Here is a 24,768-nt window from a genome sequence, read left to right as displayed (position 1 = left end):
GTGTCTTCTTGCGTCCAAATGCTTGAGAGGAGTTATTAGCTGGCCCCGGGGGAAGAGGTTGTGCCTTCCCCGTTCTCCATTACTGTGCGGCCGTCTGTATCAATTCGAGCTACGCTGGTGCTGTAAACTCTCATTCCTCTACTCAATCAATCAGGTGTTTACAGTTGTGGTTTGAAAAAGGTACGAATGGCAAGGGTTTATGGTTTGTAACGCGAACGATGGACAGTTAACAGAATTGTCGAATGGTAATTCGGATGGTTGGAGAAAGTACAGAAGCTGTTGGTGCTGGAGTTGGAGGCGGTAGCAGCAGCAACAAGATGCCGACTCTTGAGGTATATGGAACGAATTTGACAAAACTGGCAGAGGAAGGCAAGCTTGATCCAGTAGTTGGATGGCAGCCACAAATAGAACGTGTTACTCAAATACTGGGACGCCGTACAAAAAATAATCCTTGTCTTATTGGTGAGCCTGGTGTAGGAAAAACAGCTATTGCTGAGGGACTTGCGCAGCGAATAGCTTTTGGAGATGTTCCAGAGACAATCAAGGGTAAAAAGGTCATCACTTTAGATATGGGTTTACTTGTTGCTGGTACCAAGTATCGTGGAGAGTTTGAAGAAAGATTAAAGAAATTGATCAAACAGAGTGATGAGATTATACTCTTCATAGACGAAGTTCATACTTTGATTGGAGCAGGTGCAGCAGAAGGTGCAATTGATGCAGCCAATATTCTGAAACCATCTCTTGCACGAGGTGAACTTCAGTGTATTGGAGCCACCACCTTGGATGAATACAGGAAACACATTGAGAAGGACCCAGCACTAGAGAGGAGATTCCAACCAGTACAAGTGCCAGAGCCAACTGTTGATGAAACGATACAGATACTGAAAGGTTTACGTGAGCGATATGAGATTCATCACAAGCTTCGTTATACTGATGAGTCTTTGGTGGCTACTGCAAAGTTGTCGTATCAATATATCAGTGATCGTTTCCTTCCTGACAAAGCAATTGATCTGATTGATGAGGCTGGTTCTCGAGTGAGATTGAGGCATGCACAGCTTCCTGAGGAGGCCAGAGAGCTTGAAAAACAACTTAGACAAATAACAAAAGAAAAGAATGAAGCTGTTCGAAGCCAGGACTTTGAAAAGGCTGGAGAGCTACGTGACCGGGAGATGGAGTTGAAGGCACATATTGTTGCTATAACAGAGAAGGGTAAAGAAAAATCAAAAGCTGAGAGTGAGGCAAATGATGAGGGTCCAACAGTGACAGAGGCAGACATTGAACATATTGTATCTTCATGGACAGGTATTCCTGTTGAAAAGGTATCAACTGATGAGTCTGACAGACTTTTGAAGATGGAGGAAACTCTTCATCACCGTGTCATAGGGCAAGATGAAGCTGTAAAAGCAATCAGTCGAGCTATTCGTCGAGCACGAGTTGGTTTGAAAAATCCCAACAGGCCAATTGCGAGTTTTATTTTCTCAGGTCCAACTGGTGTTGGCAAATCAGAGCTTGCGAAGGCACTAGCAGCTTATTATTTTGGTTCAGAGGAGGCAATGATACGGTTGGACATGAGTGAATTTATGGAGAGGCATACTGTCTCAAAATTGATTGGTTCACCCCCAGGATATGTTGGTTACAGTGAACAAGGACAGCTGACTGAAGCTGTGAGAAGGCGACCCTATACAGTGGTCCTTTTTGATGAAATTGAAAAGGCTCATCCAGACGTCTTCAATATGATGCTTCAAATTCTTGAAGATGGAAGACTGACAGATAGTAAAGGACGGACTGTGGACTTTAAGAATACCCTTTTGATCATGACTTCTAATGTTGGGAGTAGCGTGATTAAGAAGGGAGGCCGTGGAATTGGTTTCCAGCTTGATTACGATGAGAAAGACAGCAGCTACACAAGGATCAAAAGTCTTGTCAATGAAGAGCTGAAGCAATATTTTCGACCTGAGTTCCTGAATCGACTAGATGAGATGATTGTGTTTAGACAGCTCACAAAGACAGAGGTGAAGGAAATGACCAGACTTGAAGATGCATTAAAGTTACTGAATATCCTAATTCATTCCACTGTTGATGGGATGGTAAAAGTCAACAAAGAAACTCTTTTTGACATTCAAACTTATTTGCAAAATGCACAAGAAAAAATCGATTTTTTGCAGCTTGAAATCACAGCTACAGCAAGAAGAGCTACATCAAAATAGACACCATTCTGAACCTGTTTTTGTTCAGAACATTGAGACAACCACCCATCAGCAGCATATTAATAATGGTACAGTTCATTCAGATCCAGTACCCAATAAAGCAGCAATTGTACATGCAGATGCAGAAACTCAGTCTGCACTTCCCAAGCCCATCATCAGACCTTGGGAACAGCTTGTCCACAACAAGTACAGAACTGGTCTTGGATATGACAAGGAGTTGTCCTTTCATATTCCAGACTATGCCAAGCCCATTCAGTTTCAAAGTGCTGGATTCATTTATGACAGTTCAACTGCTCCTCATGACAGTTCAGCTTCAGCTGTTCCAGACTCTGCCCCTCTTCCACAGCAACAGCAACAACAAAAACAACAGATCGTGAAATGCCAACACTGTGATCGAGTTGGCCATTTGAAAGATCACTGTCTTGATCTTCATCCATGTAAGCACTGTCATAAAACCAGTCATTCTTCACACAGATGCTTCAGAAACAAACATCCTGCAAGAACAAAGATTCATCTTGGATGGATCGCTTCTTGGCAATGGGCATCAACAGCCAAGAAGATATTCCAAACACATATCAGAACTTGTTCCAAAGTATTGAACAGTCTTGCAGTTGAGTTTTCTCCATCTTCTCACCTTGTACCTGACAGGGGGGAAATGATGGTCATCTACAAGCTTCAAAGTCACATCAAGCGAGCCTGAGCCACAACCTGCCACACCAGTTTCAGAGTTGTAGCCAGAAACAAAGATGCCCGTGAACAGATTGAGAACACTTCCTCTAGCAGAAGACACCAGCTTCTTGCCAGTTTTGGAAGAGTTCCAGGAAATGCATTAAGCATTCCAGAGTTGTTGGTCATCCTTAAACCATCACAGATTGAGAACACTTCCTCTAGCAGAAGACACCAGCTTCTTGCCAGTTTTGGAAGAGTTCCAGGAAATGCATTAAGCATTCCAGAGTTGTTGGTCATCCTTAAACCATCACAGATTGAGAACACTTCCTCTAGCAGAAGACAGACACCAGCTTCTTGCCAGTTTTGGAAGAGTTCCGGGAACTGCACTAAGCGTTCCAGTGTTGGTGGTCATCCTTAAACCACCGCCCTTTATACCAACATTTCATAGAGCACATTCAGCCTAGTGCTGCCATGTATTTTTTGCACATTTTGTATTACAGCTCTTTTCTTGGACTCATACATAACCCTTCGGATTAAGGGGGGGAATGTTGGACACCTAATCCTAAAGGGTTAGTGTGGAAGCCGAAAAGACTAAGCAGTCCACGAGACCTTGGGATCTGAAACCCAAGAGTCACAACATTGTATTATAAATGTACATCTCCTGTTAATAAAAAAAATGAACTCACTGATTTATCTTTCACATTGTCTTGCTGTCCATGTGTGTTTAACAAGTATTTTGGCGTAAAGATATACGCCAAGCAATGTAATGGAACATTAAGTTTATCCCACCGTACACACACACAATCGTGAATCAGTTTGTACAAGTTGGGATCATTGTTATGGTTATGGACAATATCTTTTATTTGCCCCAACATGGTATCCATCTGCTTATACACCTCGCCAATCATTGGTTTATCTGTATCTGCAAACCGAATCATGTGATAAATGGGGTTGGTGAAATCCAATACTTGCCTCACACGTGCCCAAAACATACCATCAAGAACGGCCTCCTCCACCAGTTCAAAACCTTGCCTATCAGCTGCATTTGTAACACTTTCCTTTAATACTTGCCAGTGTGGACTTGATACCATGCTAGCCAATGACTCTCTTACCTTCAAAAGGCACCTGAAGGTGAGGTAATAGCTACCAAATCTAGTCCTCGCAATCTTCAACAACTCTAATCTTGAGTGACTGCGAAAAAGGCCATGGGTATTGCTATGATTTATAATAAATTTTATCATTTGTTTGCCTTTCTCGTACAAATCACCAATCCATTTGTAATGTTCGTTTTTGTTCTTAACAATATCATGCATCAAAATGTTCATTGTGTGAACCAAACACCCAGACCAAAATATGTTGGGGTATTTAACCTCAATAATTGCTCCCGCTGCCTTACAATTAGGAGCATTATCAGTGATGACTTGGATGACATTGTAAGGCCCAATACGGTTAATTGATTCAAGTAATGGTTCTGCAATGTTGATGGCAGTCTTGAACTTGTCTGAGTAATCATATGCCGAAAGAAAGATGGCATGACTAACAGACATAGCAAGAACACTTATCAATGGCTTGCCTTCTACATTTGTCCATCCATCAGATACAATGGACACCCCATGGTCAGTCCATGAACTTGTCATTCTATTCAAAGAATGTGATATTTTTGCTTTTTCATGATCAAGTCCAACAGTTCTTGCCTTGTCATACCCAGGGCCCTTGTATCCTTTAAGGGCATCATTTATGGCAGAAACCATTTCGTGCCAATAAGGTGAGCGAAGAACATTGAATGGTATCCCACATGCATAGAGAAACTTGTAAACTTTTGAATCCACATCATTCCTACACCCTTCATCAAGGAAATCTGATATGGTTCTACGCCTTAAACCTGGTGACCCTGAGCCTCCATATCCATTGCCTTGGGAGGATGCTGAAGGAGTTCTTTGTGCATGTGATTGTGAGCTTGGTTCAAAGAAACCCTTTGATTTTTTAGATTTGTATTGGGCCTCCTCCTCTTCCCTTATGTATTTGGCTCTATCTGCTGCTAACACACCTGTACAAGTTTTGATTCCTATTTGTTTATCTCCATCCCATGGCATTTTCCCGCAGAGGTGTTTTCTGGGACGAGTGTATGAACCTGTGTAATTATTGTTGCAATGGGGGCAATGAAATTTAGTGGTTCCACCCCCTTTCCCTGCTTCAGGCCTGTTAACATATTTCCACAATGGGATTTGGTCTTGTTTAGTTTTTTGAAGTGAATCATGTTCAGTCTCCTCTTGCGCCTCCTCACTAGGTTTTCATCAAATCCACTTTGTCCCCTTCTTCATCCCCTTCTTCATTTTCAACCCTCGTTTTTCTATTCTCCAGCACCATAATAACCAGAAAAGGAACCAAGAAGAAGAAAATGCCAAGAAATATAACCATGATGTTTGAAATTTGAAGTTTTGAATCTGCAAAATTTAATAAAATGGAATGAGAATGGGAATGGGAAACCAAAATAGAGAAAAAATTTATTTATTTATTTAGAAATTAGGAATAATTTAATAAACATTAAAAAAAAATTGCTAAACATTCTATTCAATATTGTAGAGCGGCGAACCTACCTCAAATGCGTCCAATCTCCCCTTACTCCTTGCTCCTTGCTCTCTCCTTGGCACCTTGCTCTCTCAGTCTCACTCTCTCCTTGCTCCTTAGTCCTCACTCTCACCCTCTCAATCTCCCTCTCTCAATCTCAGATTCTCAAATGAGCCTCTCACTCAACTCTCACAATCACAATGAAACCATTTTGCCCCTCCCTCCCTCAATTTATAAAAAAAAAAATCGATTTTTTTACCGGCGGAATTTTTTTTCCCGCATAAATCGCTCTCGCCCGTCGTTCCTGTCACTCCGAGAGAGAATTTTATAACCCAGGAGCGATCGCTTCCTGACCGCTCCCGGGTTATAAAATTCACTCCCGGAGTGACGAGAGCGACGCTCCCTAATTCGCTCCCGAAATTGGCAGGGAGCGCAAATTTTTTTATCGGGAGTGCGCTCCCGACCCGCTCCCGAGTCGCTCCCGCCCGGAGCGTGGATTGGGAGCGGGATCGAGGGGGTGTCCCTGCAACACTGGTGTGACCTCATACCTCACCAGGATCTCACAGGTGAAGGATGAGTTGGCTACGCTGGGAGAGGTAATCCCAGAGGACCAATTGGTTAGTATTGTTTTAGATGGGTTCAACGAGAAATGGGATAGATTCATACATGGCATTTGTGCCAGAGAGCACTTTCCGGACTGGAGGAGGATGTGGGATGATTTCATTTAGGAGGAGACCAAGTGGAGTGCCAAGGCGGGCAGCAAGAGTGGTGGGGGAGCAGAGGAGAATGTTGTTTTTGCAGCGAAGGGCAAGAAGAAGAAGGCCAAGAAGGGGTCTTCTATTGGAGCAAACCAGGAGAAGGGGAAGTAGAAGGCAAGGGAGAAGGACATGACAAAAGTGAAATGCTTTGCTTATTGGAAGATGGGTCACTATGTTGATCAATGTCCCAATAAGAAGAACAAGAAAAAATAGGGAATTGCAGCTTTAGCAGCGGTGGACGAGTTCACCTCCAAATTTGACACTGAGTTTTCCTTGGTCGTTAGTTTAGCCACTCATGTTACATCTTCCCATGCATGGTTCATTGACAATGGAGCATCTTGCCATATGACTGGAGTGAGAGAGCACTTCACGAGTCTCTCAAAGGATGACATTGACTTGGAGGTTGTGCTTGGAGATAACTCCAAGGTCAGAGTAGCAAGAGTGGGGACAATATCTTTTCAAAGGGAGTCTTTACCTCCTCTGAAGGTGACAAATGTTCTTTATGTTCCAGGGTTGAAGAAGAGCTTGATATCAGTCTCTAGCTTGGAGGACAGCGGTTATGAGATGTTCTTCCGAAAGGGACAAATGTTGATATATCCCAGTAGCAAGAGTGGGGACAATATCTTTTCAAAGGGAGTCTTTACCTCCTCTGAAAGTGATAAATGTTCTTTATGTTCCAGGTTGAAGAAGAGCTTGATATCAGTCTCTAGCTTGGAGGACAGCGGTTATGAGATGTTCTTCCGAAAGGGACAAATGTTGATATATCCCAGGGGATCTAGTGTTGAGCATGTTAGACCTATTAGAGCTCGGAGTGGGAGGCTATACAAGTTTATGTTTCAGCCTATTAGACCCTTGGTAGCACAAACCAACAGCAGTGAGTTGTGTGAGCTATGGCACAGGAGGATGACCCACTTGCACCATGTAGCTTTCAGGATGCTGAGGGGGATGGTTATAGGATTATCATAGTTCAGCATTGATCATCATGATGTGTGCAGGGGGTGTGCTTTGGGAAAGTACACCAAGACACCTTTCCCGAGCAGTGACAACAAAGCTGCAGGCATCCTTGACTTGGTGCACTCTGATGTATGTGCTCCTATGTCTCATGTGTCACTAAGTGGATATGAGTACTATGTGACCTTCATTGATGACCACTCCAGGAAGACCTGGATTTTCTTTCTGAAGACCAAGGATGAGGCCTTCAAGAGGTTCCAAGAGTTTAAGGCTCTTGTGGAGAACCAAACAAGGAGGAAGATCAAGGTGTTGAGATCAGATAATGGGGGCGAGTATACCTCCATGGAGATGAAAGAGTTTTGTAGGAATGCAAGCATCAAGAAGAAGTACATTGTGCCTTATAACCCCCAGCAGAATGGGGTGGCAGAGAGGAAGAACAGGGCCATAGTAGGAGTAGCTAAAGCTATGTTGCATGACCAGAGATTACCTTTCTTCTTGTGGGCCAAGGCATGTAACACTGCAGTGTATTCGTTGAACAGGAGCCTACACATAGTCTTGGGGAGCAAGACTCCTGAGGAGGTGTTTACCGGCAAGAAGCTAGAGGTTGGGCACATCAAGATCTTTGGGTGCCTTACATATTCACACGTTCCTAAGGAGAAGAGGACAAAGTTGGAACCCACTGCAGAGAAGGGTATCCTAGTGGGTTACAGTATCCAAGTGGGTTACAGAAGAGCCATCTCGTTATTTGCAGGAAGTTACGATTTCATTTCAAAGCTGAATATGTGACAGTTGAAGGGCCGTATTTTGTGGTCATTTTTTTTGAAATCCAAATTGTTGGTTCCAGGGCGAATTTGTAAGAGATCAGACTGTGGCCAAATTTATTTGACAAGGGACCGAGGTACACAACTTCCAAAGGCCATAAGCAATTTCTTTAATTCGAGCTTAGTCGATATTTATCCCTTTGTCGGTGAAGAAGTCGAGCTCGTACTTGGTGGGCCGAATCGCTTGGAAAATAAGGGTTGAGTTGTTGTGCAAAATACTGAGCATTTCAATTTAAAAGAGGACAAAGTCATTACTTCACTGTTGAAGAAGGGAGCGAGCGATATCTTCCTGTGGATGGTCATGCTACCCTTTTGCTGGCATATATCTGGTCTCATAAGTTTAAATCTTTGTGGATTGGTTTACATCACATTTTGTTCAGGATCAAGCTCAAATATTCCCAACAGTCATGGAGTACTTCCTTGCAAGCTTTGACCCTAATATGAATTGTTGAACTGTGCGTGTGGCATTACCTTGAAAATATGGATTGCTAACCTCACTCCTGGGCAGCATACCTCTAAATCAAAGTGTTGGTATATCATCTCAGAGCACTGTGACAATCTCAAGAAGAGGACCGTGTTGGATCAGCCACTCCAAGAAAACAATTGGATATTGTTGTCGCGCAGAATGTCTAAGCACCGCGACAACGCTCAGACCAAATCACCCTGATCCCCGATCTCTCCGTTTAAGCCATCTCCCTAGGCTAAGGGGGGTAGACCCTATGGGATAAAGGAAGACCAGCTGGGAACCAGCTGGGTTGGGGACACAGCGAGGCAAACAAGCACCTGAAGATTTTAATGATGGATAACTTGATGGATTTAAATGATTAAATTAGCCAAAACAAGACATGACCACATGATAGAAATAATTTTAGACCAGTGCCTTCATTAATAAAACAACCTATCCAAATCGATTTTCAATATGTGATGAAAAAGTGACGATAATCTACAAATGCCCAAAAAGATTCCAGATTTAAAACAATTGTCATTTTTTTACCATCATAAAAAATGCATTTAATAACACTAAAGAACTTCAAATTTAAACTTTAATTATTCTTTAGGCAATAATGCTTAATGGTAACCGAAAAATTTAAAATCTTTTAAGGTAATAAAAAAAAGGGACTAAAAAATTAAAAATTTAATGGGCCATAGGCCACATTTTAAAAAAAATTTAACATTAAAGCGCAAATCCCTTTTGCTTGGTTTTTAATCACCAAAATTTTTATGATTTTTTAAATATTTAGGATTTTTATAAATTTTTAGATATTTTAATTTTGAAAATTTAAAACTTTTTAGGATTTTTTAAAGTTTTTTTAATTTTTTTAATTATTTTTTTTATTTAAATCTAAATGAAAATAAATCAAAACCTAAAAAAAGAAAAACCAAAATCAAAACCCCTTTTTATTATATTTTTTATTTAAAAGAAATCAAACTATAATTTAAACTAAATGAAATCTAACCAAAATAAAATAAAAATCAAACCTAAAATCTAAACTTACCATACGCATTATGAAATCATGCCATGGAATAGAAATAACCCTAGCCCAAAAAGAATTGAAGTGAATTGTTGTCTCTTCTGCAGGTTTGTGATGGTAGGAGCTCTCGATGGCAGACAGAGGGCAGCAATGGTAGCTCGATGCCAGGTCGAGGGGATAGCAAAGGAAAGAAAGCAACAGGGAGAGCTATGCGATAAGGCTAGGGCTTGTAGAGAGGGATCTGTGGATCTATGAGGGAGTTAGACACAGGTTTGAAAGGGCGGATGGCAGCATATGAAGAAACGATCTTTTGCAGGTGGGATGGAGTAGCGTGGAAGGACGCGGATATGAAGCTGCGTTTGCTGGAGAGAGAGATGGACTGGAGCAATGTGGGAATAGAAGTTCGATGCACGTGAAGGGTAGCGTTGAAGACTGCAAAAAAAAGGCGTAGCAACGTGAGGAAATTGGGCAATGATGCATGGGCAAGACGTTTGGCAGAGAGAGGAGGGAAAGTCGAGAAATGAGGGAATACACCGGAGGAAAGATCTGTAGTCTGCAGGAAATCTCAGGAAACAAAATTGAAATTTTCAACCTCAGGCACAGCGAAATTCGAAAAATCCAAGCAGCGGATAGAAGATTTTAAAATGTCGAAACCAATGCTTCAGATTTACTTGAATGAAAACCATCAAAAATTTTCCCCAGAAAATACTTGAAAAACCCTTGGACTGCAAAATAATGCCCCTGCAAAGGCTGATTCTGAGGCCAAATCTTACCCTCCAGGGCCTAGATCTGGCTTCAAACAAAAATTCTCCTTCAAATCTGTACCTGTGATGACAAAAAAAAAAGACCCAGAAATATATATACAATGATGAAATGAAAAAAAAACTTCAAAACCCTAGCTAAATAATTACAGTAATTACAGGTTAAAGGCTCTAAGTAGCCAGATTTATCATTATGCCACACATATTTTTAAAATTTTAAATTTAAAGTGAGGTGCTTCAGAAAAAACCCTTCATGCATCATCAATGGAATTTCTAATGATAAGCCCGGGATTCAATCAAGCTGGGCCCTTCAAAAAATGCTAATCGGGAGTTGGCTGGTCCAACTGAAAACTTCCCCGAACGCCCGATGATCTCAAAATCAAGAATTTCCTGCACAACTCAATTCAACCATTAACGTAGAGAGAGAAAACGACAATAAAATTCAAATTTAATGGAGATACCTGCCATTATATTCAGAATTTAAACTACCATTCAAACTCCAGTGATCAAACAAGATACCTGTGCTTAAATCACTCTTTATAAAGCTATCATCAATGGCTAAAAGAAATTTATGCATGAAAATAAAACATCTTACAGCATTTCCACGAAGAGTAACATCAACAGAGATTAACCCCAAATTCTTTCTTTATTGCTCATAAAAGAGATTACAAGAGAGCTTTCACTTAGCACACGACTCAAAAATCGGATGATCTCAACTGACAACTGGCCTCCTATTTAAAGACAAATCTTCCAACGACTAGTTCGAGTGATCCTTGTCAAAGCGAACTCGACTGTTGATGAGGATCAAAACTTCTTTTAATCTCATCCATCGAAATTTTAAATATTGAGGAAATTTCGAAATTATCAATTAAATGCATTTTAATAGATTCAAAAATTAAAATTTTGCATTTATTTCCTCAAAATTTTGACTTTGACTTAACCCCAGGGACCCAAGGCATAAAATTTAGCAAAATAATCAATTAACCTTAGTCCCTGGACTTGTTAAGATTTAATTTTTTAAAGGATCCACGAATTTTACCTCTGGAAAACTTAAATTTCCCTAGGACCTAGGACCTATGAAGGGGATAAATTAATTTTCTAACCCTCAAGACACTTTACATCATGATTTTTACCTTTTTTTTTAACATCTCAAGGGGGAAAACCCATTTGCAAAAGACCCTCACAGACTACCCAGTTCTGCGACACAAATATAATCTAGCAGATCAAGCAATTTGTAATAAATAACCTAACCAAATAGTTAGGATTATTCCCAAATTAGTTTTACATAGACTCGATCTAGCACACTAGGACTCCCCTAACATTCTAGTAACAAAATCCATTCTAGCTTTGGGGTAAGGCTGAAGGAAAACTCTGCCGACCATGGATCGGTGAGACGAAAAACCTTCCAGAATGTAGATCGTCATCAGAGAAGTAGATTTACCTAGGTGATTACATACACGACACAGATCTACTGAGATTATTTACATTATACACATGCAGACTGGGTTTACATTATAAGATGATCCTCAGGCTGATGATGATCGCTGGATGGCAGGAACACGTTGATCAAGTGCTATCCCTTTTTGGAAAAAGGGGGTGTACTGCTTTGGGTAGTTGACACGTAGTAGTCAACAGATACTAAGGACGTAATATTATTGAATTTCCAAACATCCTATAGTTGATTTCAGTGGATGGAATATTATTTCCTTGAGGTCGAGTTCCTTGTGTTCACCAGCAGCTGATTAACAGAGATTAACTCCATCATAATTATTTTGTTAGCAGATATCGCCATGATTGAGGCAGAATTACATTTGTTCTAAAGGAGATCAAAGTTCAGACTTGAAGAATGAGTTTTACCAAGGAGAAACTATACCAGTCTTCTATGTGACATATCAGTTATAAAGAAGTCCTGTAGCATTGCATTACCATTGCAAAGTGTTGAACGTGGGTGCTGGCAAAATCACCCTCTGCTCATTGTTTCCTTGCACCAGTGATTGCATATTCAATAAGGAATTGGTTACATGTTGGAGCTGTTGGGCATGACTGATTGGAGGACTGTGGACTAGAAGGGGGGCCAGTGTTGTTCGTTCTACTGCTTGTTGGATGTGTGGGGGACTGCATACGCACATATTTACATGAAAGACTGATATATTTTGTCCTTGCTGGAAAGTCCCTCTTGCTTGTGTATCCCTTCACAATTTTGAATGCACATTTAGCTGCTACTCAACACCAGGTTCCATCCTATATTTTCTGATCGTATAACTTTCTTAATATGATAAAAAGAGTGCTATGTCTTGTACAAAATATCATTAATGTCAAGTTTTAGGAGTGATTGTGTTAACTTTCTGAGTTTAAAATTAAGATATCAGTTGCTGGTTAGAATTGGATGCTCCATTTAGGTGTCAACGTATAGCATCAATAAAAATGTTTCTCCTGCAGCAGTGTATCCGTTAAATGCTTGACAAAATACCACACAGAAAAATGCATTAAGCTCAAAAAAGCAATGACCTCATTATCACAGCTAGACATGGATGAAACCTTCACGAAAACCCTTCATAATTCAACAACACACCTTTTTCAAAGGGGATACATGCTATTCTGTGGCAAGAGCAGCCAAAACTTTTGCAGGAAAAACATGAGAAAGGGCACAAAATCATTGCAATTGGGACTGATTTGAAACATATGAGGATCACATGCAAAGTTCTCTTCAAACTGGATGAATTAGATGCTCTCATTTCTAAAGTGAACCAGCTAGAAGGGAGAAAACTGATTTGGGCACTAAAACCAACTATGCTTGCTCTAATGCAACCCAAGTTCTTGGAGGAACCTTGTGAAGGGGTCAAACTTCCAGTTGCATCTTGTCTCAGTAACATTATGAGACTAACCGCCCCTATAGCTCCTTACAATGATGATGTTATGAGGAGATTTTTCAAGCTAATAGTAGATACTTTTCAGGGCTTACACAACAGTACAAGTCCTACATTCAGGAAGAAGCTTGAGATTTTAGGAGTTATGGCCATGACCAAGACTTATGAAATCATGTTTGATCTTGAGTGTGATGGTTTGATCCTGCAAATGTTCCAATGCTTCTTCAACATTAGGAAACATCATACTGACACAGTCATACACACATGCAGTCCGTCTTGTCATCATTTATGAGAGGTCGTGATGCCATTTGTCAAGAGTTGCAGTCTCGGTTGTTGTCTGTTTGGAGGAGAGAGCAGTTGGTCTCACCTGTTGCGTATGAGCTAGCCGAAAGGTTGGTTGAGCAAAACATCGGATTGTACAGGTGACAGTCGACTAGGGAGGAGCGGCTCAGGTTTGGTGGATCGTGCAGCAAGAATGAGCTGAGGGGGAAGGGACTTTGCTTCATCCGCAAAGGACCTTGGGGACCTCACCACTCATGCTTGAGCGACTCTGAGGAGATGAAAAAGGTAGAGCGAGAGGAGATTCCTTCTGACTTCCAAGGTGAGGATTCTTCTTTGGACGAGTCCATAGGCTCTTACAATGATACCTCCAAGGGGCACAAGCCATGTAGAGTTGTTGACAGTAGGGAAGATTTTTATGATGAGCAGTGAGTGGGTTCTAGGAGAGACAATCAAGATGATGAGTCACCAGTGGTGATTCAGCATGAGCAGCATATGCTGGATCACGAGTCAGTTGAGGAGGATGAGGTGCACAGTATGCATGGTGAACCTTCTAGGGAGGGCCAGTTGGAGATTCATATTGAACCCGTGAGGGTGGAGGGTGAGCAGCCACCCTTGGGGTCAACCATTGATAAAGAGCAGATAGATGTACAAACAGTTGGCAAGGTGACAGTATTCACTGACACTTGTCCTCAGGAGATGTTGGAGATTGACAGGGTAGTCTTGCAGGAGGCTAGTAGATGGCAGGAGCGGTTGGAGGTAGCAGTACATCCATCTTTGGGTCTACCCATTGATAAGGTGCAAACAGATGTAGTGGCAGCTAGCAAAGCTGCAACATATTCAGGCAGCAGCCCTCTCCAGGAATTCATAGATAGGGCTTGCAGCACAGTTTGCCCACTTTTTCCCGTTAGAGGGGGAGAGGCAAGATCTCTTGGACATGTTTTGATCGTCCAGGTAGAGCATCAGGAATTGAGCATGGACCGGTATCAGCATAGAAGATGTATTCCTTACACAGGAGTCCATGCATTGGATTGGCGAGAGATCATGAGCTGGTACCCTATTGATGGAGTATCATTTTTAGTCAGAGGCATCATATTGCAGAAGCCCTTAGAGGTGAGGGATATTACATGCTGCAGTTGGCAGCAGGATGTAGGATGGCCACTCATCAGTATCTCATCACAGCACCAGCATGATGAGATTGACCTTGGTTTATGCCAAGAGTTAGATTTGAGAGAGGTGATGAGTTGGTACACGGTTGATGGAGCACCATTCCTGGTTGGCGTTGTAGCAGAGCAGGAGCCATGGAGCCTTGATATTTGTTCTTGGTGGCATTGGGATCGAGGAGGATTCGTTAATGACAGGATCAGTTAGATATTGGTCTGGGATCCGGGCATTGAGGGGTTCATTCATGATGGATTGACACAAGAGCAAAGCATCACCCAGTGGTTCGTATGGCATCCAAGCATGGGGTCTCAATTGCATCGGGCCACCAGATTAGTCCACAAATTTGGATTGCTTGAGGGCAAGCAATCTTGGGGCGAGAGGATTGTCATGTCCCTATTTTTATTCTTCTTCATAGTACAGCGAGGGTGGATTTCCAGGGCAGGTGATGGCCAGGTCAGTGGAGTAGGTTTATGTCATCGGTGGTCCCGATGGAGTTTTGAGGAGTTTTTATGGGATTTGATGGCATTCGCTTGGCATATTCCATCATCCGCACAGTTTGGCTTTTGTTCTGTCACATTCCGACAACTTTCAAAAATCAACATTATTCTTGGGCATAACTTAATTAATTATGCTCGAGGTGGCATTCCTGGGAGATCAATTGATGCAACACCTCAATGTAATAGCTTGTTGGAACCAGAATAAGAAGATCTACAGGATGGGATGCTGAGAAGAGACTTCCAGTGGCCGAAGAGAGTATGGTAGACGATTTACCATTTCCCTTAGTTAAAAATGACTTTAATTAGTCATTCAATTAAGGAAAAATAAGTAATTGGATAAAAATGGCCAAAAGTGACTTAAGTGAAATAAAATAAAATTAAAAGGTCACTTGATAAAGTCAATGGAGTTGCTTCTAGAATAATAATTAAATAATAAAATAAGATGCTTCTAGAGGCTTGGAGCTCTATCCATGACATCTATAAAAGAGGAGGGGAAGGTCATTTGGAGACATCTTGGATTTGGTATTTCTTCTTGTATGAGAGGTTGAGGACCTGGTTCTCTACTTCAATAGTAACCCCAAGACGGAAACCCTCGGGTGATTCAGTGAGATTGGGCGAGTACCCATCTCCCCTTGGTGAATTCATCCAGAATTCACAGGAGAGCTCAGCAGTGCAATTCAGTTCAGTTTGGAGGGCCAGCATAGCAGTGCAACAGATTATCTTGGAGGCCAGCTATTCATCTCAGTTATTTTGATTGTATGTGCATGTAACCCCAGTTTATCCATTATAATAAAAGCTAAGAAATTTCCTGTTCATTGTGTTATGGGATTGCAGTGCTCTATTTGTTTTAATTTTACATGGCAATCTTTTGTTTATGAATGAAAATTTTATTTGAAGTATTTCTGAGTTAGAATTTCAGGAAAACCCCAAATTGTTCCATTTGGGACATTACACAATCTTATTAGCTCTGTTTGTTGAGGCGATGCCCCAACAGCTACAAGCTGGTCTCGAACCTCCTGAATCCTGGTAAGGAAGGGATCTATGCCTTCCCCCTTCTACATCTTGATGCATCTCAACTTTTCTTCCAGGAACATATTTTGATGCTCGGAAGTGCCTTGATATAGTGTGGAGAGAGCATCCTACTTCTCTTTGGTAGTATCCTTGCCAACTATATGTGAGAATATTGTGAAAATTCCTAGACTCGAAGGAACCCCTACTGCATCAAATCTGAATCTACTTCACCTACTTGATTTTTAAATTCATCGAGTTATTCTTTTGAAGCAAATTACTTCTACAGCCTACAATAATTAAATATTTGATCTCATGAAACAGAAAACAGAGCAAAGAACAAGATACATAGGACACACTTATTTTTGGACACAATAGTCCCTGGAAAAACCCAATGCGGGAAAATCGTTGCAGGAGTTCTGAGGGTTTATTATTATGCAAGAGAAATATCTGAATACATATCTAGCAATCCTTTACAAAGAAAATACTGGCAGAAAATATGAGTGAGTTTTACCTCACTTCACCCGGCAGAATTTTGGCTAATCCGGCACAAGACTGGCTAACCTCGGTAATTTTTGCGCTGGCACTGCATCACCTTCTCTACCCTTTGCGTCAGCTCTCCTAGTTGTTCCGGCATTTCTAGATTATGCGTTCTGCGTTGGCTCTGCGTCAGTCCTACATAACCTTCTCCGCCCTCTGTGTCAGAGCTCTCATCTGCTCCAGCAGTTCTCGATAGTTCCGGTAGTTCTGGCAATTTCTAGCAATTCCGACAGTTCTGGATTATGCATTTTGCACTGGCTCTCTGCAAGCTCTCTCCGCCTCCCTGTCAATATTCTCCGGAAAGTCCTCTCCCGGATTCTCACTGCCCCTCTGCTGTAGAATGATCACTTAGTTCGAATTTCTCAACTTCCTAGCCCAAGAAATCGAACTCCAGATCAATTCTCTCTCTATGTGTGTATTTCCAAATGAACCCCAAGCCTCCATTTTATATGTTTCCTTTTGAGTCTTCAACAGCCGAGATTAAGTCTCTAATCAACGACTAAGATTAAAACATGACTTGATCCGCCTTCTAGATCATTCTCACCCACATTAATACCCATTAATATTTTAACTTCCCTAAGTTTAGACTTAGGAACTCCATTAAAAATATTAATTATTTTAATAAAATACAATCCAGGTGGAATTTCACCAAACGGTTTCTAGGTTCTTTAGAACTCATGTGCTTTAGCCTTTCCACCAATTTTCAATGCTAGAGCACTTTCGATGCTACCAAAAGCTAACACTCCCTCTTAGCGAGGAAAGTGCTCTAGCAACAATGTCCACCTGCATACTGCTCTACTTTTTGAAGCACCTCCTTTTTGCACTGTTACTACCACCAACAATGTGTTGTTGCTGCTACTGTACTATTGCCCATGACACTGCCACTACCACTGCTGCATCTATACTACAGCTCCCTCTCAAATGATGCATTTGTTGTGCTGTTAACACTGCCACTGCTAACACTGCATTCATACTGCAACTCAGTTACTGAGAGAAGCAACTGAAAAACATCCAAAATTAGCTGAACTTAACTGTGTTCAGCATAATACAATGAATGTTGGACTTTGACTATTGCTAACCCTCTGAATCTTTTTCGTTGTTGCTGACTTCTGTACTGTGCCATCAACAATGCTGCCAACCTTGTTCTGCATTGATCAGTTTCTGGTCCGAAGCTACTGCATCTGTCCTCCAAACAATCCACTGCATCATCTGACACTAAGGACATCTCGCTACTGCTAAATCTTGGGCTCCGTAGCAAGGAATTGATCCAAGAGGTGGACTCCTCAAGGACCCTGCCCACATGTAGTCCTCCTAACTACAGGTCAATATCACCCCATCTCTTGCCTGGAGATGAGTGGGCACTCATAGAAAACTCATCCCCGTCAATCTTTGTTGAAGCAGCCTTAGGATCATGTTTCTCATCCTTGTCCTTTTGCTTCAAAGGACATTGGGATGCATAGTGTCCCATCTCACCACAACTAAAACATTTCACCTTCGAAATGTCCTTCTTTCGCTTCAGCCTTTGTTGTCCCTTCGATGCTAGAGCTGCTTTCTCCTCCTCCTTCGTCTTTGTGCAACTTCCACTGCTACCATTGAGGTTCACCTTTACTAGGTCCCTCCTTAACTCCTCCTGTTGGAGGGCCGCCCACATCTCCTCCCATGAAGGTAGCTTTTCCCTGCCCAATATGCTTTGGACGAAAACTTGCCATTCTTCCGAGACTCCATTCAAGGCTATCCTCACCATTGCGGTTGGCTAAGGAGTGTACCCCACTGCAGCAAGCTGGTCTCTGGTATCCTGAAGATGTTGAAGATAGGAGTTGACTCCTTCTCCCTTCTGCATCAAAGTCTGCTGCAACTTCTGCTCCAAAGAGATCTTCCGATGTTTGGAAGAGCCTTCATATAGAGAAGACAAGGCTTCCCACACTAGGGTTGTATCCTTGCCCTGCAAGTGTGAGACCACATGATCTCAAACTCCATCGAGAATGAGCCTCTTTGCCTTCCCCTTCTCGGCTTTGTACTTCTTCTTTTGATTGTTGTCAGCAAGAACAGCTACAACACTTTTGACGAAGGCCTCAAGATCATATTCCTCCAGAACAACTAAGATTCTGGTCTTCCATATGACATCGTTGGAGGCACCCTCCAACCTGTCCTGATCTCTGAGCCCATGCAATGCCATTTCACCTAACTGTCGAATTGACTCCTCTAGTCACTACTTAGCACAGCTCATCTACTCAGCAAGTGAGAAATTCAAATTTCCTAGCAGAAAGTTCTTTGAGGAGAAAATTCCCCTTCTATGTGTCTTCATTCTTTTCCAGCGAATTTCTGCTCCGGCAAAAACTGTGCCCTTCAAGCACTATGCTGAGGCTCTGTGTCACTCACTCTGCCTCTGCAAATTCACGAACTGGAAATCGTATCTCTCTGTCGTCTCACTCTGAGAGAGATTTCCTCGAATCTGCTTCCCGGCAAGGACTGCGCAATCCCTTCAAGGGGAATCGAATTGCTGCCAAGTGCATCTTTCGGCCACACTACTCAGCATTGGATCTGCTCTTCCTGTTTCAAAATCAACCCTCTGATACCATGTGAAAATTCCTAGACTCGAAGGAAACCCTACTGCAAAAAATCTAAATCTACTTCACCTACTTGATTTTTAAATTCAAGTTATTCTTCTGAATACTGAAGCAAATTACTTCTACAACCTACACTAATTAAATATTTGATCTCATGAAACAGAAAACTAAGCAAAGAACAAGATACATAGGACACACTTATTTTTGGACCCAATAGTCCCCGAAAAACCCAATGAGGAAAAATTGGGCAACAGTTCTAAGGGTTTATTATTATGCAATAGAAATATTTGAATACGTATCTAGGATGCTCATCTAGCAATCCTTTGCAGAGAAAATACTGGCGGAAAATATGAGTGAGTTTTACCTCACTTCACCCGACAGAATTCTGGTTGATCCAGCACAAGACTAGCTAACCCCGCCTATTTCTACGTTGGTTATGCGTCAGCCCTACATCACCTTCTCTGCCCTCTGCATCAGCTCTCCTGGTTGTTCCGACAGTTCCTGACAGTTGCCAACAATTCTGGATTCCGCATTCTACGCTGGCTCTACGTCAGTGTTGTGTCACCTTCTCTGCCCTCTGCGTCAGCCCTCAACGTTGTTCCAACAGTTCCGACAATTTTGGATTCTGCGTTCTGCGTTGGCTCTCTGCAAACACTCTCCGCCTCTCTGTCAGTATTCTCCGGAAATTCCTTCTCCCGGATTCTCACTGCCCCTCTACTGCAGAATGATCACTTAGTTCAAATTTCTCAACTTCCTAGCCCTAGAAATCGAACTCCAAATCAATTCTCTCTCTCTCTCTCTGTATTTCCAAATGAACCCCAAGCCTCCATTTTATACTTTTCTTTGAGTCTTCGATGGCCGAGATTAAGTTTCTAATCAACGGCTAAGATTAAAACATGACTTGATCCGCCTTCTAAATCATTCTCACCCATACTAATACCTATTAATATTTTAATTTCCATAAGTTCAGACTTAGGAACTCCATTAAAAATATTAATTATTTTAATAAAATACAATCTGGGTGGAATTTCACCAAATGGTTTCTAGGTTCTTTAGAACTCATGTGCTTTAGCCTTTCTGCCAATTTTCAAGGCTCGAGCACTTCCGATGCTACAAAAAGCTAACAAATATATGGTCCCGGACTCATCCAAGATCAACTGCATCACCCGCGCCGATCCTTCTTGTATTCCTTTAGCTAATTTGCGTCCTGGGGAATTGCCACAACACTGTCTATGTAGAGCTTCAAGCGATATTCATCCAAAAAGAAGGACATCCAGGCTTTCCAGATGACATAGTTGGAGGAACCCTCCAACCTATCTTGATTCTTGATATCTAAGTCCAGTTGTAGCCATCTCAAAAGCTATCGAAAACTCCCTCTTTCCCTTTGCTTGGATGTTTCTCTGCTATTCGCACTCCCTTCTAAAATGCATAGATCTACTAGCTGCTACCACCAATCTGCCTGGAAAAAATCGAACTTTTAAGACTCGAAGTTCCTGAGAGAATTTTTCCCTCTACTATGTGTGCTTTTCTCTTCCACCCGACGTTGATTTTCTGCTGCAAAACCCTCTGCGTCCAACCAAGGAATCTGCTCAGCAAAAATCTGAGTTGCAACTGCTCCCTCTGACTGTTGCAATCACTAACCCGGGCAAGTCAATTTTTCTGCAACCCTGCAACTAAAAATCGAGCTGTTTCCCCAACAATTCGTCCTGCTTGTCTAAGCACTGCACTGCCTCTGAAAATTTCGTCCTGTTGCTCCTTCTGAGCAGTGAAATTTTCTCCTTCGCTTTTGAGCTTCCTGGTTGATCAGTTACGATGTGATACCATGTGAAAATTCCAAAACTGGTATCCTATTGCAATAACTGGAAATTATTCTTCTAATTGTTAATTACAGCAAATAATGAATAAATTGTTGGAAAATGTAACTATGTTTGGTCTTCAATAATGTACTTGAGTCATTATGTAATGTACTTGTCAAAAGAATAAAGAAAATAAATTTTCTTATTATTATTGGAACTTATTAAAACATGGTTTCCATGCTTGGGTCACCATGTTTTAGGTCAAAGTACCCATTGAGGACTTCTAGGATTTACGCTGAGTCTATAGAATTATTGTACATTTAAAGAGACCCTTCTTGGGCTTTTGAATCATGTAAAAAGATTAAGTATTGAGTCAAATATGAATTATGTAACCTCCACACCATGTCGGTTGTAAAGCCCTAATTGTGTAATTTTAACCAAAGAATATAAAGCCCCAACTTTACAGATAGTGACTGGAATTTAAAGAAAAAATAAATTTGCAGGAGAATACCTGGAAATCAGTAGAAGATGTTTTGGAGTGTTGTTCCCGCTACTGCAATTACCAAACCGCCATTTTCCTCCCAGCCTATCTGGGGTCTACCTATACGGTCCCCAGATCCAGAAGACAAGTCTTCTGGCCCCCGTGCCCAAAACCCCAAGAACAATCAAGCTCAATGTCTATGACTCTGTTAGAACTTCCTGCTCTATCTCTTTCCAACTCAAAACCAATTTCCCACGGTCTAAAACAAAAATGGTGTGTTTTCCTTCAGCCCTCCTTCATTCCTTATATGTTTAAATCCACCACCTTCCAACCACCTTGCTGTCGACCTCCTCCTCCCTTCCACTAACTCATGCTTCCTTTCGTTGCCATCCTCATACATTATGGACCTTTCTTTATTATAATTAAATTAAAATATCATTTAAATAAGCTTTTGGTTAATTATAAGATTATTTCAAACAATAATTTATGTACATTAATGACATGGGTTATTAATAAGAATAATTAAGTAGTAAAATGATAAGTATTAATACTATTTAATAACTAAAATAATAAAGAGATATTTACTTTCTTTTTTTTTTTTAGAGTGTCATGTCTAGGACAAGATCTACCTTCTTAATGGTTTAGGTATTCAATCTAGTATATTTTTCTTTAAATAAATAATTTGTTTATCCTTTATTTAAACATCATTCATAATCAATTAGTAAGTATACTAGTGCAATGCATGCGATGCATGCATATGTAGCTATCATATGCATGCCTCGTACGCATGCTAATACTCTTATTCTGTCCGTAATTCAGGATGGGTTGTTACATACACCCCTCCTTCAGAAAACTTCGTCCCGAAGTTAGGGTTTATATAGTATATCAGTAATTATTTTAGTGTTTAATATATTCATGTAAGGATTGTGTCCTGTGATTGAATTCTCATTTATATTGTGAGAACATTTGAACATTTATGTTTTGATCATTTATTGGTTTACAAATTTAGTAGTCATGTCATGCCCCAACAAAGTTCCCAAACTATTCTATAATCATCCTATCCTTCCTAATCTCTTCCACTCCCATCCTATCCGTCCTCTACTGAAATATGTCATGGCATCAGCTATACTAACCTAACCATTCATAGATCTCAGCGTCGACTACATTGACCTGATTTCCCAATAGGCATCTGGAAGTCATCATCACACGTCTAGGGGAGCGTGACTCGCACAGTCCTCCCATGACTTCAAGTTTTGGAGGCTAAACGGTGGGCAACACCTCCACCCCTCCTAGTAGGTCCAGAGTTAACACGTTATCATGGAATCTCATTGAGTCTCAATTGTTCTTGGAGTTTTGTCATCACGTGGTCGGTTTGGTAACGATACTATCTGCAATGTAAACACTTGTCCACACATTATAACATATACATCAATATATTCAAAACTAATTATTTTATGATTACAGTTTCCATGCATTCCTAGTATGTTGCCATCTATGATATTGATCTTTAAGTTCATGTAACATATTTCGCTATGTCTAAGCAATATACCCGCAATTAACTTTCACATGAAATAGTAAAGTGTGATCACTATAATTATATCCATCTCATCACCCGGATGCGGGTGTTAACATTCGCAATCAATGATCGTGCCTACCACGCAAACACCTGGCCTGATGGATGGCAGGCGGGAGATCAACCGGGTACGCGTCATCGGAGTTTGTTTAAGGTTTAAGGCAGGCGAATTAAAGCCTGTTCAGTCTCGAAGTAAGCTGAATTTCAATGCGCGCATGGCTCCTCTGTCCTTGATTCGGCTCATCAACATGGATCGCCTAAATTCTTCTGCTGCAATAAATGCCTTTGCTCTATATGAAGCTATGCTACCTCAGTTTCCTTATCTGGTCTTTCCTGTCGTTTTAGTGGTTCGGCTCAGGAATTGTCTGGACACAAGTAGCATTCCAGCCATTTCAGGTTTCCTCTGTCTCAGCCGATTTCTCAGGTTTTCTGGCTCTGTTGCAATGCCTCGCAGTCGAGGTATTCCGCGTCGGGGGGGTCGGTCTGGTATCAGGGCTAGCCCCTCTCAATCTGAGCCCCAGCAGATTGCTCCAATTGCCTTGGTCCCTCCCTCCAACTCTTACCAAACCTCCAGATTTGTATTCCAAAGTCAGCTCAACAGGCCGACGGTGACAGTGAATTTTACAGTTTTTGTTTCAGAGGAGGAGAGCAACCAGCTCAGCTCGACCCCTCCGGCTTCCTCTAATTCTCAGGATGACAGCATTTTACTTGGGGATATGACTGGGTTGGTGTTTCATGTTGACCGCATGAATGAGGATGCCCCTGCCCAGGAAGTGTCTCAGCAACCAGCTCCAGCCAAGGAAGATGAAAATGTCTGCGAGTCATCTCAACGCCCAACTGGCTGTTTACATTTAGTCACTAATTCTGGTGGAGCGCCGCTTCTGGAAGAAGATGGGTTCGTTACTTGGGTCGTCTCTCCAAGCCAGGCGAAGGAGGATATGCAAGCTTCTCCAAGTCAGGCGGACTGAATTTCCACTGGGTGCACATGCTATGCTTTTTGATTCTGTGTCTTCGATTTTACAACTAAATTCTCTTGTCTGTCTTAGTCTCATGCTTCAGATAGTAATTTCAGCCAACTCAGACTTCAATTTTTGTTTTAAAGTCAGCTATGCTAGGAGCTACTGTGCTTTTGAGATCACTGAAGGGTATGATAACTGTAATCCGGGTATTTTTTTGTCAGTATGTCAGGGACCGAAATCAAATTTTTGAGGTCTGCATTGTAAATCCGGTTGACAGGTTAATCTGTATTGTCCCTGAGTTTATGGATGAGGAATGGCCTCGGCCTCCTCTGAGGCTCTGACCTCATTGTACATATTTTTTCACTTATTTAATAGAATAGTCTTTACAGAGAAAAAAAAAATTATATCCATCTCATCAATATTTAGAAATCTATGGTCTTTCAACATAGTCACACATGCTCATAAGTAAAACATCATATCTAGAAATCTTATTCATAACATAATTCATGTGGATATCCATGTACTAACATTACGTGCATATTTAATTAAACATACATGACAAAACATACTCATTTGAAATAGCATGCTCATGTGTTACTCTTCATATATATTTTATTTATTATACACATTTGTCTTCTTTATGTATTAACTTTTGCTATCCCTATTATGCTTGTATCATGTTTTCCTAATTTTATTTGTATCATTTATCTATTTCCATATCATATGCCCCTTTAGACACATTTCTATATTGTTATCTTGTAACTTCTTTGACTTTTACTCCTTTGCATCTAGTGTTATTTATTATATGAAATGAAATTTTAACGTTCACA

General features: G+C 41.2%; 2 protein-coding genes across 7 annotated transcripts in view; one reads left to right on the top strand and one right to left on the bottom strand.

The window, feature by feature from the left end:
- LOC149241820 (zinc ion binding protein) overlaps positions 1-24,768 on the bottom strand; it is a 426,994-nt gene that overhangs the window by 199,277 nt on the left and 202,949 nt on the right. The gene's annotated exons all lie outside the window — the stretch shown is intronic.
- Positions 243-14,546, top strand: LOC149241821 (ATP-dependent Clp protease ATP-binding subunit ClpA homolog CD4B, chloroplastic-like). The gene is made up of 4 exons (XM_089461032.1): positions 243-2,087; positions 13,345-13,466; positions 13,797-14,336; positions 14,435-14,546. The coding sequence occupies exons 1-4, from the start codon at positions 243-245 to the stop codon at positions 14,544-14,546; spliced, it is 2,619 nt and encodes an 872-aa protein (XP_089317158.1).

This window comes from Pinus tabuliformis, chromosome 8 (assembly GCF_031772625.1).
Source record: "Pinus tabuliformis cultivar Carrire ecotype Pingquan chromosome 8, CPIR1, whole genome shotgun sequence".
Lineage (NCBI taxonomy): Eukaryota > Viridiplantae > Streptophyta > Pinopsida > Pinales > Pinaceae > Pinus > Pinus tabuliformis.
The sequence above is the reverse complement of the archived record's forward strand: the minus strand, read 5'-3'. Positions and strand labels throughout refer to the sequence as shown.